At 36.8% G+C, this 13,904-nt stretch overlaps 2 protein-coding genes, 2 long non-coding RNA genes and 2 pseudogenes across 4 annotated transcripts; 5 read left to right on the forward strand and 1 right to left on the reverse strand.

Annotated features, from left to right (window-relative positions):
• The window catches only part of LOC142625410 (putative disease resistance protein At5g66900), a 36,689-nt pseudogene that overhangs the window by 8,364 nt on the left and 14,421 nt on the right, over positions 1 to 13,904 (reverse strand).
• LOC142624221 (serine/threonine-protein phosphatase 7 long form homolog) lies at positions 3,125 to 4,662 on the forward strand. Its single transcript, XM_075797759.1, has 4 exons — positions 3,125 to 3,235; positions 3,355 to 4,121; positions 4,216 to 4,306; positions 4,480 to 4,662. Exons 1-4 carry the CDS (start codon positions 3,125 to 3,127, stop codon positions 4,660 to 4,662), a joined length of 1,152 nt encoding a protein of 383 aa, XP_075653874.1.
• On the forward strand, positions 5,337 to 6,291 carry LOC142623369 (uncharacterized). Its single transcript, XR_012842128.1, has 3 exons — positions 5,337 to 5,860; positions 5,961 to 6,101; positions 6,252 to 6,291. It is a non-coding gene; the product is annotated as an uncharacterized LOC142623369 (long non-coding RNA).
• On the forward strand, positions 6,453 to 10,297 carry LOC142624222 (serine/threonine-protein kinase TIO-like). Its single transcript, XM_075797760.1, has 9 exons — positions 6,453 to 6,482; positions 6,623 to 6,697; positions 6,826 to 6,918; positions 7,576 to 7,639; positions 7,762 to 7,846; positions 9,333 to 9,405; positions 9,499 to 9,567; positions 9,666 to 9,746; positions 10,280 to 10,297. The coding sequence occupies exons 1-9, from the start codon at positions 6,453 to 6,455 to the stop codon at positions 10,295 to 10,297; spliced, it is 588 nt and encodes a 195-aa protein (XP_075653875.1).
• Positions 10,338 to 13,116, forward strand: LOC142624223 (ethanolamine-phosphate cytidylyltransferase-like; annotated as a pseudogene).
• LOC142624070 (uncharacterized) lies at positions 13,144 to 13,829 on the forward strand. The gene is made up of 2 exons (XR_012842271.1): positions 13,144 to 13,260; positions 13,422 to 13,829. It is a non-coding gene; the product is annotated as an uncharacterized LOC142624070 (long non-coding RNA).

The raw sequence follows: 13,904 nt of genomic DNA on the forward strand, positions 1-13,904 counted from the left end.
GAGGTAAGATCCTCCTAATCTTTTTACCTTTTTCCTTTTTTGCTTCCCGTTCTATAAATTTCTTTGGGGTTGGTATCATTACTGGCCAAGGCTGTATCATGGTATCCACCTATCCAAAACCATCGTTGCCAGCCAGCAACCCAACTTCAACTTCTTGCAGCAAGTAACATTATTTTTCCCCTCTCCTTTAGTTCTTGTTGGTTCCATTTGCTAGTCTTCTTCTATGCTTATGGGTTGTCATCTGTGTTACTGCTTTATTTGGACATAAAATGCAAGAATTTGTATGGGTTTGGTAGTAGGTGTCTGTTTTAAGTTAGTTCAAATGTTGATTTTTATTGCATGGAAGCTGTTTGTGAAATTGTCTCTTACAAGCTTTGAAACTAATTGGGTGTATCTATGAAGTTGGTCCAGATGGTTTCATTAATTTTAACTATCAGTTTGTGTGTAGTTAAAATTTTGAAAGTTATATTGATATGCTTTCTAGTGTGAATGAATGGTACTGACTGTTTTGAGTCATTTTTCTAGTAAAAAAGAAAAGGAAAATTTTTTCTTAATTGTTTGCTACATTCTGAGTTCATAATATATTCTTTTATCTTTAGGTTGACATACGACCATTTGCAATATGCAAAATGGGGCGTAGAAATGCATTACCTGGAATCTTCCACTTCAAGGCCTAATTTTCCCGCCTTAATCATTAATAAGGAGAAGTTGAGCATATTTGACTAAACACAAATATAAGACGATTTGAAAACACAATAAATCATTTGGTAATGGACATAATGATTATATCTATTGCACAAGGATACTGAAATCTGAAAAGGTATTGATGGAGATTTAGTTATATGTATAAGCTGTGTCTTACAGGACTTTTAATAAGATTTTTTTTTTCTCTACTTATGGACTTCATATAAGCAAAAAGATATTTTGGGATCAGGAGTCTTTTTTTTTTTTTTTTGTTAAGTTACGAGGGTCTTGAACCCTCCACCTAGCACTTACAAGGGAAGGAGGTGCCAATTGAGCTAGAGCTCATTGGCGGGATCATAGTAGTTAATGTGAAATAGAATTGAACATTTAAATTTTGTACTGGCATGTGAGTGGGTTAATTGATACATCCTTAAATCATGCCATAATAATGCTGTAGTTTATAGAGACTCTATGGATAGCTTGCCATTTGCCTGGCAAGTTAGATTGACATGATAGTTACTGTTCAGAGCTTTTTTCATTCTAATTTATTTCACTGTCTTAATGTTTCAATGTCTATGATGCCCTTGTTTCCATCTTTGGTTTTGATGACTATGACCATCCTCAATATGTAGATTATGCTTTTTTGGTTGGCATATGTACATTATGTGCTTTGACAAGGCCGTTCTTAATATTACTGAAAATAATAATGAAGATGAATTTTGGTTGCTTACTTGCTTATAGTCTTGAAATTTGTTAAACTTAAGATAATTTAATTTTTAAAGTGAAATAACCAGTATTGATTCAATTAGATGGTAAGGTGAAGATCTCTTGCATCTGGACCAATTCATTACTGTTTTGTTCTTCTCTATATTATGTTGCATCAGTTTCAAATTTTTTATTTTATAAATTAAAATCAAACTTGGAACTTAGAGATGCTTTGATATCCTAAATCACAAGTTCTATTCTCCTACTGTATAGAGATTTAATGGCATTGGTCATATGCCAAAAATAAATTCAGTAGATGCCAACCAAATACAAAATAGCAGCAATAAGATGTCTGAAAAACATAATGAAATATACAATTACTACACAGCTAAACACCCTAAACCATGTAATATTATTTTTAATTCTGACTACAATTGGGTTAGATCTGCTGCTAATTTACATCGATCACAATGTGAACATCCCTTTATTTAAAGCTATTAACATTTTTCCACTAATAATTTATTTCTTATTAATAACCCTGTCATAACCTTGTCATAAGGGACAGTCACAATTTAGTCTTCCTACCAATCTTGATCGGATTTATATTTGAATTAATAGGTGTGAGAAATTAGGTCTAGTTTTAAGAGGCCCCGCAATTTTTTTGAAGTCATTGTTTGTAGTTTTTGGTTGAAGATTCTATATCCTTAAAAGAAATACCTTAGTGAGATAAATTTTGGGTTTTTGAGTATCTTATTTTGCAGGGAAGTGTAGTAGCAATATTCATACTTGCTATGTAGGTCATTGGTTTGAGGACAGAACTAGTTCATTAGCTAATGAAAAAGTAAATGTAAAAAATTGGTTAGATTTGTCAGTTCAACTGCCAAATTTGTTCACATTTATGCAGTATGTGTTGGTTTAGACCAGTTTAGAATTAGATCCCAGTAAAGGCTACCATTTTTCAAACTCGATTGACATTAAATTGTTCTTTGAAACTTTAGTTTCAGCCATCAAATAATCATGGCTTAAAGATTCACTTGGACAAATCACTTTAATGTCAAGCTTTATTTGATATGAAGCAGTTTCACTACGCACCATGTGGTCTCACTCCACATTACTACCCAAGTAGGTTGATATAAGTAGTAAGCAGATTTATTGCTTACCTAAAAAAAAATTTCTTGTCAGTCTGGAAATTTGTTTTGCCATGTCTATTAGTAGATAGATTCACTCATTAGCATCACTTTGACCTGTCCTGAGAATTTCTGGTTAGTGTTTTGTTTCTCTTTCCCTTTAGTAACTAGACTGAGTGATATACACTACATGTGCACCTTATGACCATCTGTCCTCCTACCGTCCCCATTTCCCTTAGTAAGTATGAGAAGCTTATTATGTAGAATTTGATGGTGGTCTGATTTGTTTGGAAAATGGGTCATGAACTGACAATATTTACATACTGTTAAAATACTATTTTACTTGGAATGCCTTTTATTAAAAATGTTTCAGGGGATAGAAAGTGGTTTTTGGTCGGCACTAGACAAGCTTCTCTGCTTAAGATCAAAATTTTCCACCTAATTATCATTCTTTGGACACCTTCTTCAAATAACTTATTACCATTAGAATTCAATCACTTGAAGCATCTTAGTATCTTTTTAATTATTGTAGGAGGCATCAAATAATGTTACCTTAGAGTTATTTATGAAGACTTAATTCTGTGGAATATTGTTGCACTCTTTGCAGTATGGAGCCTGGGATCGATGAGGAGCCAGAGATTGTGCGCCCTGGTCCAGAAGATCCTTCATTGTTGACGCGACAACGAAATCATCGATCAGAGGACATTTGGAATGGCGAGGTGAAATATCTAGTTTTAACAACTGCTTTAATTTTTACGTTGTCTTTGACTTTTAGCAAGTTCTTTGAAAGTTGTATATCTAATTCTAACGACCGCTATAATTTTTATCCATTTTACAGGACTCGGGCTCACTTACATGCCGTGGTCGCGCTAAGGAGATGGCAAAGATAACGATGCAAGATAATCGGGTGATTGATATTATCAAGTTGGTGGGGTTAGAAGGATTGTTTAGGGTCCCTTCCAGAGAGATAGATCATTGCCTAATATCGGCCCTAGTTGAGCGATGGCGGCCGGAGACTCATACGTTCCATCTTCCACATGGTGAGATGTCAATCACCCTAGAAGATGTGGAGGTCATTTTTGGACTTCCTATAGACGGTGAGGTCTTGGTTGGGCCGACTACTGTGGTGGATGGGAATTGGAGGCAACTGTGCGTGGAGTTGCTTGGTTTTGGCGTTCCGGAGAATGACAACAAAACTTTGGTGGGGCAAAGAATTCTCATTAGTCGCCTTGTTGAGCGCATTGCAGAGCCACTGCCTCATGATGCAACGGAGGAGCAAGTACATCAGTATGCCCGGTGCTATATTTTAGCGCTACTAGGGGATAAGATTTTCATGGACAAGTCGGGAGATAGGGTGCATCTGATGTTCTTGGAGTTCCTGCGGAACCTTCATGATCCGCCAAAGTATAGTTGGGGTAGTGGTTGCCTGGCATGGTTGTATAGGGAGTTGTGCCGGGCAAGTGATAAAGAGGCATCGCAGATTGGTGGGGCGTTGCAATTGGTTCAGTATTGGGCATGGGCGAGGTTGCCATTCTTGTGCCCGAGGATAGAGCCTCCACCTGGATGCGATTATGGCCCATGGCCAAAAGCTCCACTTGCATTTAAGTAAGTATTTTCCTGATACTTAGTGTGTGTTATGCAATGTACTATTCTTAGTAACTAAGTGGTAATATCTTATGTTATTCGATCGTAACTGTAGGTGGGTGCGGGTGCCAAGCCCGAAGAGTAGGCCATCCGGCACGGCGTTGATCCATTATCGTGAGCAATTAGTTAGAATGCAGCCGGACCAGGTAATAGTATACAAAATTTCTGTAGACGTTATGTTAATTTTCCTTAAGAATATGTTGAAATCATTGCTTTAACATATCTTCTATTTTAATTTTTGTTTTTCCCTTTATCTATGTATTCTCCTTTGTTTCACATTTTAAGATGCTATGATAATTGTATTTTGTTTCTACTGTAGATTATATGGCAGCCATATGAGGCAGACTTCGGCCACCTTCCTGACTTCGCGTCGCAGGAGGGATACGTGGACGGCAAGGGTGCCACCGGTGTGTTTTTGCATAGTAGAGACACACCACCCGCATCGTGTCCTTCGACAGCTTGGGTTGGCGCAAGAGCGGCCCGACCATGTTGTGTACGATGATAGATCGCATAGAATAGACTTACGTGGGAAGGTGGAAAAGAATTGGAGGGAGGAGCATGGACCGTATATCCTTACATGGGATACGAGACAACAACGAGTTTGCCATGCACCTCCTCGATTGGTGAGATGCCTCGCAATCATGATTATTACCGCTGGTACCGTTCGGTCACTCGAAAGTATGTCGACCGCAACAGCGCTAAATTAGATATAACGGTAATGTGTTAAATTAGATTTTATTGCCTACTTTGTTTTTTCTTCAGTACATGTAGGAACGTAGAATCAATTGATTTCTTTTTTCAGCAAATCTGGTTTGATCTGACTGACCTCCAATTAAAAAGACTTTCTATTACATATAGTATTCTAATAACACTTTTTGTTCTTTGTTGAGTATTTGAGTAGATTAAATCTGATTGTACTGGTTCTTTCTCCGTTTTAGATTGAAAGTCATTTAGCACTGTTGGAGATGCTTCCTGTAGGCAGCCGAGCACACAACCATGTCCGACGTGTCCTAAATAATGTGGCTGGGCTTGGTGGTGGTCTTGCAGCAAATGGGCAGGCAAACAATGGGCATGAGACTGAGTCAACAGCTATTGCAACCCCAAGCACAAACCCAGCACCCCGAAGTACATCGACCCGTGGTCAAGGTGCTACTGCAAGCCTAAGCACAAGTGCAGCTAGGGGCCGTGGTCGGCCTGCTACAGCAAGCCCAAGCACAAGTGCAGGTAGGGGCCGTGGTCGGCGTGCAACAACCCCTCGGGTTGTAACTAGTCCCGAGGTACCTGCACCCATCCCACACGCATCTCCTCCACCTGAGGTTCCTCCACCCATCCCAGATGCATCTCCTCAACTCGAGGTCCCTTCACCCACCCCTCCTTCGCAGCCTAGTTTTGATCTTGGTTTTGATTTTCATATGACCCCTCCTACGCACCCTGAGACACCCTCATACCCACCCACCAGCTCCAATGCACCCACTTTGCCCATGACAATGATCCCCACTCCTAGCTATACAGAGCATCATTACCCACCTACCTCTTCCTCATCCGACCCTTTAGGGCCTCCGGTTGGGATTGACACTGATGTACCGGACGAGCATCCCCCTCAGCAGCCCTCACCCCCACGAGGTAGACCACAACGTACTAGAAGAGCACCCACTTGTGGGACTGGTGGACACAAAATAGGACACAAAGGCGGCTCTATGGTATGATAACATTACCAACAATGTAATGATATATCTTGTGGTTCACTTTATTCTTATCATTACACCGAATATTGATTGTATGCATCTAATGTCTTTGCAGCACGATGATGAGCCTAAGGATGATGCCCCACAGCCTCCTCCCCCCGCGCCCAAACATTACATAAGGGTTAAAAAACGCAAAATTGGTGAATCTTGAAAAAGAAGCAATACCTGCAATGTGGTGGATGTGGATGTGGATAATGTGAGGCAATGAGTTACAGAAAAATTTAATTCCAAGCTTGGCTGCTTTTTAATTCATTTTTGCCACATGCTTTTTAGGAATTTTTTGATTTCTTTACTTGTTGAATTGTTTGTGATAGTGCTTCTAAATCACCTTTTATCTGTGATATAGGTTGTTCTTGTTGCTTCCATTGTAGGCAAGTCTGGGAAAGGTGAGTTTTTACTTGTTACTTACATTTAACACTTTCTTTTTTTTACTTGTCATTATGGGAGTAACTATGTAAGTTAGCCCAAAAGAAGAGTGATTAGGATTCGAATGTTTTAAAAGCATTCTTAAGTGGACAAGTAACCAGTAACTATTTAAGGTATTTAAATGTCCTTTATTGTCACAGAATTTGCACAAGTAACCATATCCTTCTTGATCTCTCAAAAACAAAAATTCATTCTTTATATTAATGTAACTATTAAATGATCCTGGAAATATATATAGACACATTGTGGAGCATGTTGAGATTCATGAGTTGCCGTTGGATTTTCATGCAGGGTGAAGTATTTGAGATTCTTGAGGATGATAAGTGCCTTCCAGAAGAACAAGTCCAAGCAATTGCAAAGCAGTTGGTAATTTGATCCCATGATTATTGCATCTGACTTAATTGATTGTTTTCTTTTCCAGTCTTTGGTTTACTATTATGTTCAACTTGGGTATTTCTTATTTCAATTGAAACTTTATTTTGTGGAATTTACAGGTGAGAGCGTTGCACTACTTGCACTCAAACCGTATCATCCATCGTGATATGAAGCCACAAAACATTCTCATTGGTGCTGGGTCTGTGGTTAAGGTTGAGCAGTCAGATAACATCACTACATGTTTAAGAGCATCTATTTATTAAATCTGTTAACTGAATGCATAGAAGGTTGATTATGGAAAAACAATGTTTAGAAGGTTTATAATCTGTTTAAAATTTTCAAATATTGTCTATTTTTTGAATTTAGAGAACCTTACTAGGTTTGACTGAATAAATTACCATCAGGTCTCTGTGTTCTTTGTTTGGATTGGCTTCACTAAATCAAAATTTAACTAATTGATTGTATGTATTTTTTTTCTTCTGGTCCAATACTCCAATTACATTGCTATTTTTTTCCTGTAGCTTTTGCCTGATACTGAATTGTATTATACTAATATCTAGGTATTGTCAAAACTTAGAGGCTGCACGTGTAACTTGCCAATAAATGAAAAATATCTTGGATTTGATTACCTATGTACTAATTTGTTGGTTCTTTCCATCCATGGGGTGGGATATTGCTATGTCTATTTGTAGGCTATTATTTTTCATTGGTTTTATCTCTTTACTCTCTTGAGACTGTTATTACATATTGATTCTTTCACCAAAGATTTGGTCTGATGATTTGATATCGTGTCCTGCTTTGTATTAAATGTTTAATTCTTGTAATTTCTTGTGGTTGTTCATGGCTTATAAATTTTTCATTTATCACAGCTTTGTGATTTTGGGTTTGCACGTGCAATGTCCACGAATACTGTTGTTTTGAGATCCATAAAAGGTTTGTCCAATCTTCGCATTAAATTTCTGGTTACCTTTCTATTTTGTGAACTTTTATTGAGATGCTATGATATCCTTGAGGAATTAAGGTGTTCTAATACAACTTCTATCTATATTATTCAGGCACTCCACTGTATATGGCTCCGGAACTGGTACGGGAACAGCCTTACAACCACACGGCTGATTTATGGTCCCTTGGAGTTATTCTGTATGTTAAATCTCATTGATTGTACTTTGGAATTTTCTAATTTGATTGATTGCTTGCATTCTATTCTTTATTTTAGTTTACTTCGAGTTTTGACTCATTTAGTTGCACTTGGGCTGGAAAAGGGGTATGAAGCACCCTTATTTTGTGTTGCATTGACCAAAAGGAAACACATTTAATCACACACGGGCTTTGGGCTCAAGTAAACACCTTTTTTTTTTGATAAGTAGGGTTCAAGTAAACACCTATAACATGGAACAAGGTGACCAAATGAGTCCCTTGTCGGCTTTCATCATATTTTCAAATTTAAACTTTATGTTGATTTATTATTTAGGGGATTTTGCATGACACCCTATTTTTTTCCTTTTGTTTTTTTCTTTAAAATATGAATTTTAGTCCAATAACTAATAAATATGTAACATATTAAATTCTGGATTGTTCAATCTTCATAAGATACTCAACATTTCTTTTCATTAAATTTATTACTTTCCGTCCAGGCATAGGCTTTGGTTGTGGATACAGAATTGTAGACCTTAATGCGTGGACTGCAAATAGAGACTAATGACACCACTTTCTTCTTTTGCCTGCCAAAGAGAGCCTCTTTACTCTATTTAATGATAGGAAAATTTTATTCAAAACAGAATATTTTGGCTAAGAAATTGAAGAATTGCAATCGAAGCTTTATAGTGTCTAATTTGCACATTCTTTAGGATCCTCAATCACGGCTTCAGTTACAAGCTCTATGCCAAAAGACTCTTTTTGATTGGTCTAGGTGTTGGGGCTCCTTGAATTGTTCTTCTATCATTGAGTTTCTTTCTTCTCTTAGAATTGCACCTTAAGTTTTCTTCCTTGTTATTGTTTGTTGCTTTTTCTTGTGTTCACCATCATGAACACCTTGTATTTGCTTTCTTCTTTTTTTCATCTTGATTAATATTATTCTTATTACCTATTAAAAAAAGAAAAGAAAGGAAAGAATGGTCATTATAAATTTAAGTGCTGAATTGGGAATAATCTATTTTAAGTTGCATGGTGGATTGTTCCAATGCTGTAGAAGGACAAATGTTGATAGTTTTTTGCTTAGACATTGATGTCGTTGCAAAGTCCACAAGAGAGTAGTTTTGTGTTCCCCAAGCCCATTGTTTACTTTTACTCTAGCATACTTTGAAGTCTTCCTTTTATAGACATCCTTAAATTTCATTCTTTGGCAGTAATTATTATTATTATTATTATTATTATCTCTGATTCATTTGGAATTTCATCTTGATTATAGATCTTATGTGAAAATCCCTATTATTGACTTATTTGAATATAGAAAATTTATATTGCTCTATAAAAGAGCATGTTGCCTTTCCCAGAAAAATAAAAAATAAGTATAACATTGACTAATCTCAAATTTAACAATTACCTGCTTCAGTATTTATAGCATTATCTCTTCCTTTTCCCTTCATGTTCTTCTTGAATTGAAACTATTTTGTCATGGACACTACAGGTACGAATTGTTTGTTGGACAGCCCCCATTTTATACAAATTCTGTTTATGCACTCATCCGGCATATTGTTAAGGTACATTTGCTCAAACATCATGTGAGTTTGTTGTTAGTTTAGATTTGTTATGCTGTATAAAGGTACAAGCTAATGTTCAATGCCGTATTCCAGGATCCAGTTAAATATCCAGACAATATGAGTCAAAATTTCAAAAGCTTTTTGAGGGGTTTGCTTAATAAGGTTGTTTTATGGTTCAAGTGAATGAACTCTTGATTAATAGTTTTTAACTCCCACTGATGTCAAAGTTCTAAGATGATTTTTCAATTCATGAAAAACAGGTACCACAAAACCGACTAACTTGGCCCACTCTTCTTGAGCACCCCTTTGTTCAAGAAACTTCAGATGAAGTGGATGCTAGGGTAATGATACATCACATTAACATTTCCTTTAAATATTAGAATCTAATATAGTAGTATAAAGCCAGTCTTATTAGAATCTAATATACATCACATCACATTAATTTTTCTGGAATTCAATTCATAATATGATCAAGAACAACAACAACAATAGCAACCAAGCCTTAGGTCCAAAATCTTGGTCCGGCTATGGATCAGACTAGTCAGGGTTGGTTGTCACATGTATTTTCTTATGCCATAACACTTGCCCACTTTTCTTTATATTCGAGGTCCGATGTGCATTGCTAGTAGTGGATGCCTCATTGCGTATTTGTAGTGTGGACCTATTCATAATAGAGTGACTGCGTTTTACAGTGGTTGTCAACGTACCACCAGACTCCTTTTTTTGGGACTTGGTAACGACTGTGTTCAAATATTTGTCACTAAGTAAAAGCACATGTGGAGTTCAAATTGGCAAATGCTGTGTTATGTTTATTACAAATTCATTATTAGTGATGTGTATTTGATTGGCTTATAGTGTGGTGTAAATTTTGCAGGTTGTCTCCTCTTATTGAGCAAATAGTGTTCAAAGAAATTTTGAATCGAAAAATACAAGAAGTGTGGGTAGCAATGCACTATGAAAGCAACAGTTGGATATGGGAAGGGGTGTACTACTACCCACACCTATTTGGTGGTTTGATGCTCACGGCGGCCTTACTTGGCTTGTCCACCAGCTATTTTACCGGTCTTGGTGTTCCACAATTGCCCTTTTTGTGGTACGATCTCGGGATTTTCCCCAAGAAGAAAAATGGGAAGAAGCGCATTCGGGTTTACATGGATGGGTGCTTTGATCTCATGCATTACGGCCACGCCAATGCATTGAGGCAAGCCAAGGCTTTGGGGGATGAGTTGGTTGTGGGTGTTGTGAGTGATGAGGAGATCGTTGCCAATAAGGGTCCACCTGTTTTATCAATGGAAGAAAGGTCTGTATATGCATGCATTTCTTTCTTTTCCATTTTAGTTTGGTTTATAACTCTAAGTTAACCAAGAATTTATGTGGACTGTTATCCAGGTTGGCCCTTGTTAGTGGGTTGAAATGGGTGGATGAAGTAATAGCCAATGCTCCTTATGAGATTACAGAGAAATTTATGAACACTCTCTTTAATGAGCATAAGATTGACTACATTATACATGGTGATGATCCTTGCCTGCTTCCCGATGGAACTGATGCTTATGCCTTGGCAAAGAAAGCCGGCCGCTACAAGCGCAGATTAAACGCACTGAAGGTGTCTCTAGCACAGACATTGTAGGTACTATGAATCTCTTGATCAATCTCAGAATTCTTTTTTGATGAAATTATTATTGTATTGGAGGAAAAAAAGGGTCACTTGATTTTGGCCTGTTTGATTATCACTCTACCTCTTCTATACTTTTCACATTAAACTCATTGTACTTTTTTTTCCCCGAGTCTCTCGCATATATGATCTGGATGTAGGTAGAATACTCTCATATGTGAGGGTTCCAGAAGTTTCTCAGGATCATAATGGTTCTTTGTGTGGAGAACCTCATAAAGAAAGTCAATCTAAGGGTTCCCACGTATCACAATTTCTACCGACTTCCCGACGGATTGTGCAGTTCTCAAATGGCAAGGTATTGTTCATTTGGGTTATTCTCATGCAAAGACTGTCATGTATGGCTACCTTTTTCTCATGAAAAAAAAAGAAAAAGAAAGAGAGAGAAGGAAAGTAGGATTATGTTTTGAAATGTTGCATGCTAATTAATCTATCTTCTATACCTATATATCCCCTTCACTAATTTTTCTGCCACATATCTAATTACTTAGACTGATGTTTTTGGGGTCCAGGCTCGGGTAAAATGAGACACAACTATATAACTCTATTTTAACAATTTTGTAGAGCAATCTGAATATATTAAAAATAGGGAGTTCATTGAAGAGATTTGTACTTAATTCATCAAAAATAAATAAATGAAGAGAATTGTATGTATGCAATAAAAATGAATGACCCATGAGAATGAGTGCTTTGTATTAAATCAATGACTAATGGCTCTTTAGTGGTCAATAACACATTGTTATTTTTCTATGTGGATTCAGTATGTTGTTATCATCAGCTTGTCCTAATATGAGAACAGAGGGTTGAGAGGTTAAATTTCCCCCTCCCTTTGTCTGGATTTTTTTCCCCTGAAATATGATATGTTTTCTATTTGTTAGGGACCTGCCCCAAATGCTCGTGTTGTGTACATTGATGGGGCATTTGATCTCTTTCATGCTGGGCATGTTGAGGTAAATTTCTCATGTATACTCTTGCTAGCATCTTTTTGTTTCATTTTGATTTTAGGTGACTATATATTCCTTTTCTGTCAATTACATCAACTTAATATTTAATTGGATTTTTTTCATGGGTATAGTGTCTTGGCAATAAATTTATTTTGGTAAGTTACAAATGCACCTGATGGGCCTTGAACCCACAACCCTCTCCACCTAGAACTTATAAGGGTAGTTGGGTAACTTATGTACTTGATTATAATGGTTCCCAGCTGAATTCGTCGTGTGTACTTGATCATGCATGGTCTACACTGATGCTTTGTCACCAATACTTGTGTCATGTGTCTACTAGATTACATCTAACCATGTCCTGCAAAGTTTTCATGAAACTCATAATTTTTTGTTTTTAGTAGTATGTAAAAGTTTAATCATTGATTGGTCTTGACAACGTCCACAATGGGACATGGAGCTTCAATAACTAAATACTTGTTCTAAATAGTTCTTTGGACTAACTTAGATGGCCATTCTGGTTTATAAAATTTAAACCCTTTTAGTTTTTCTTTGTGTGAGCTGACTAAAATAAGTGTTAGGAGCTCAATCTCTACTAATAACTAATAAGTTACTTTGGAACTGCTTTAACTCCAGGAACAACCCTGGCATAGTTTGGCATCCAATTCCAATGAGACTAGGTTCATGAGATGGCTCGTAAAGGATGATAGATAGAGTAATGTGGAATTTGGTGCTTGAATTGTGCTTGTATATGGGTGTGTTTTTGGCAAGAAAGATTCCTTTCATGTGGTCTAGGACTAATTTGTACCTGGCTATACTTTGAGAGTCAAGATTCAGATGCTGCTGGTATCTCTTGTGAAATGATTGTTGTAGCATGGGATATCTATTCTTTTCCTCTTGTTAAATATTTTGTATCATCTGAGTTGTATTTTCTTGGCATGAGCAGATTACAACTTTCAATATCTCATTGGTTGTGCATGGAACAATGGCTGAGAGTAACCCCTTGCCGATCGTAAGTTGGGTTTTTATTTTTTTATTTTCCCCCAGTTAAATATATCAATTATTATTTCCCAGTTTATATTTTTACTGAGTTATGGATAGTGATGATCTTGTATTCCTTAGGGTGAAAATGATCCATACAAGGTTCCCAAGAGCATGGGAATTTTCCGGTTGCTTGCAAGCCCCAAAAATATAACCACTAGCTCAGTAGCCCAAAGGATAATGGCCAATCATGAGGCTTTCTTGGTATTCCTTGTTCTTTTGCTGCATCTCTGTATTCAAAATTTCTTTAAATTTGAGCATCCCATCTGAAATACAAACCAGCAATTTATACATGTTTTGTGTTTGCAAGTTTCATTTATAAAAAGAAATGCTGTTTATGGTTTTGTATCTTATTTTCAATGCAGAAACGCAATGCAAAGAAGGCTGAGAGTGAGAAGAAATACTATGCTCAGAAAAAGTATGTCTCAGGAGACTAGTACTAACATAGATATGAGCAGGAAGCCTAGTTTGGTACAGTTCATCGTCTACCTTTGTCCTCCCATAGAGATGCCTGTTGTTCAATACGTAGAGGAGCCCATACTTTGTTCTTGAAGGATAGGAGAAAGGAATATCATATGAGAATACATGCAGCAGAGACCTGGTAGAATTATATTTCTTCAAATTTTGATGTTACTCATTGTAGGATTATAGGGATTCAAATTCTAAATTTATATGCCAATCTGATCATTACCTAGTCATATTTGTAAACATTGAACTCAACTAGTTGTTTAACAATTATTTTTTTATGGCATTTGATTTTGTGGTGGGTGTTATTTATTTTTACAAACAAGTTAAACTGGATGTTTCTGCTTGTCTCACTGAGAGATTTATTAGATCATTGAGTGCCT

Source organism: Castanea sativa, chromosome 2 (genome assembly GCF_040712315.1).
Source record: "Castanea sativa cultivar Marrone di Chiusa Pesio chromosome 2, ASM4071231v1".
Lineage (NCBI taxonomy): Eukaryota > Viridiplantae > Streptophyta > Magnoliopsida > Fagales > Fagaceae > Castanea > Castanea sativa.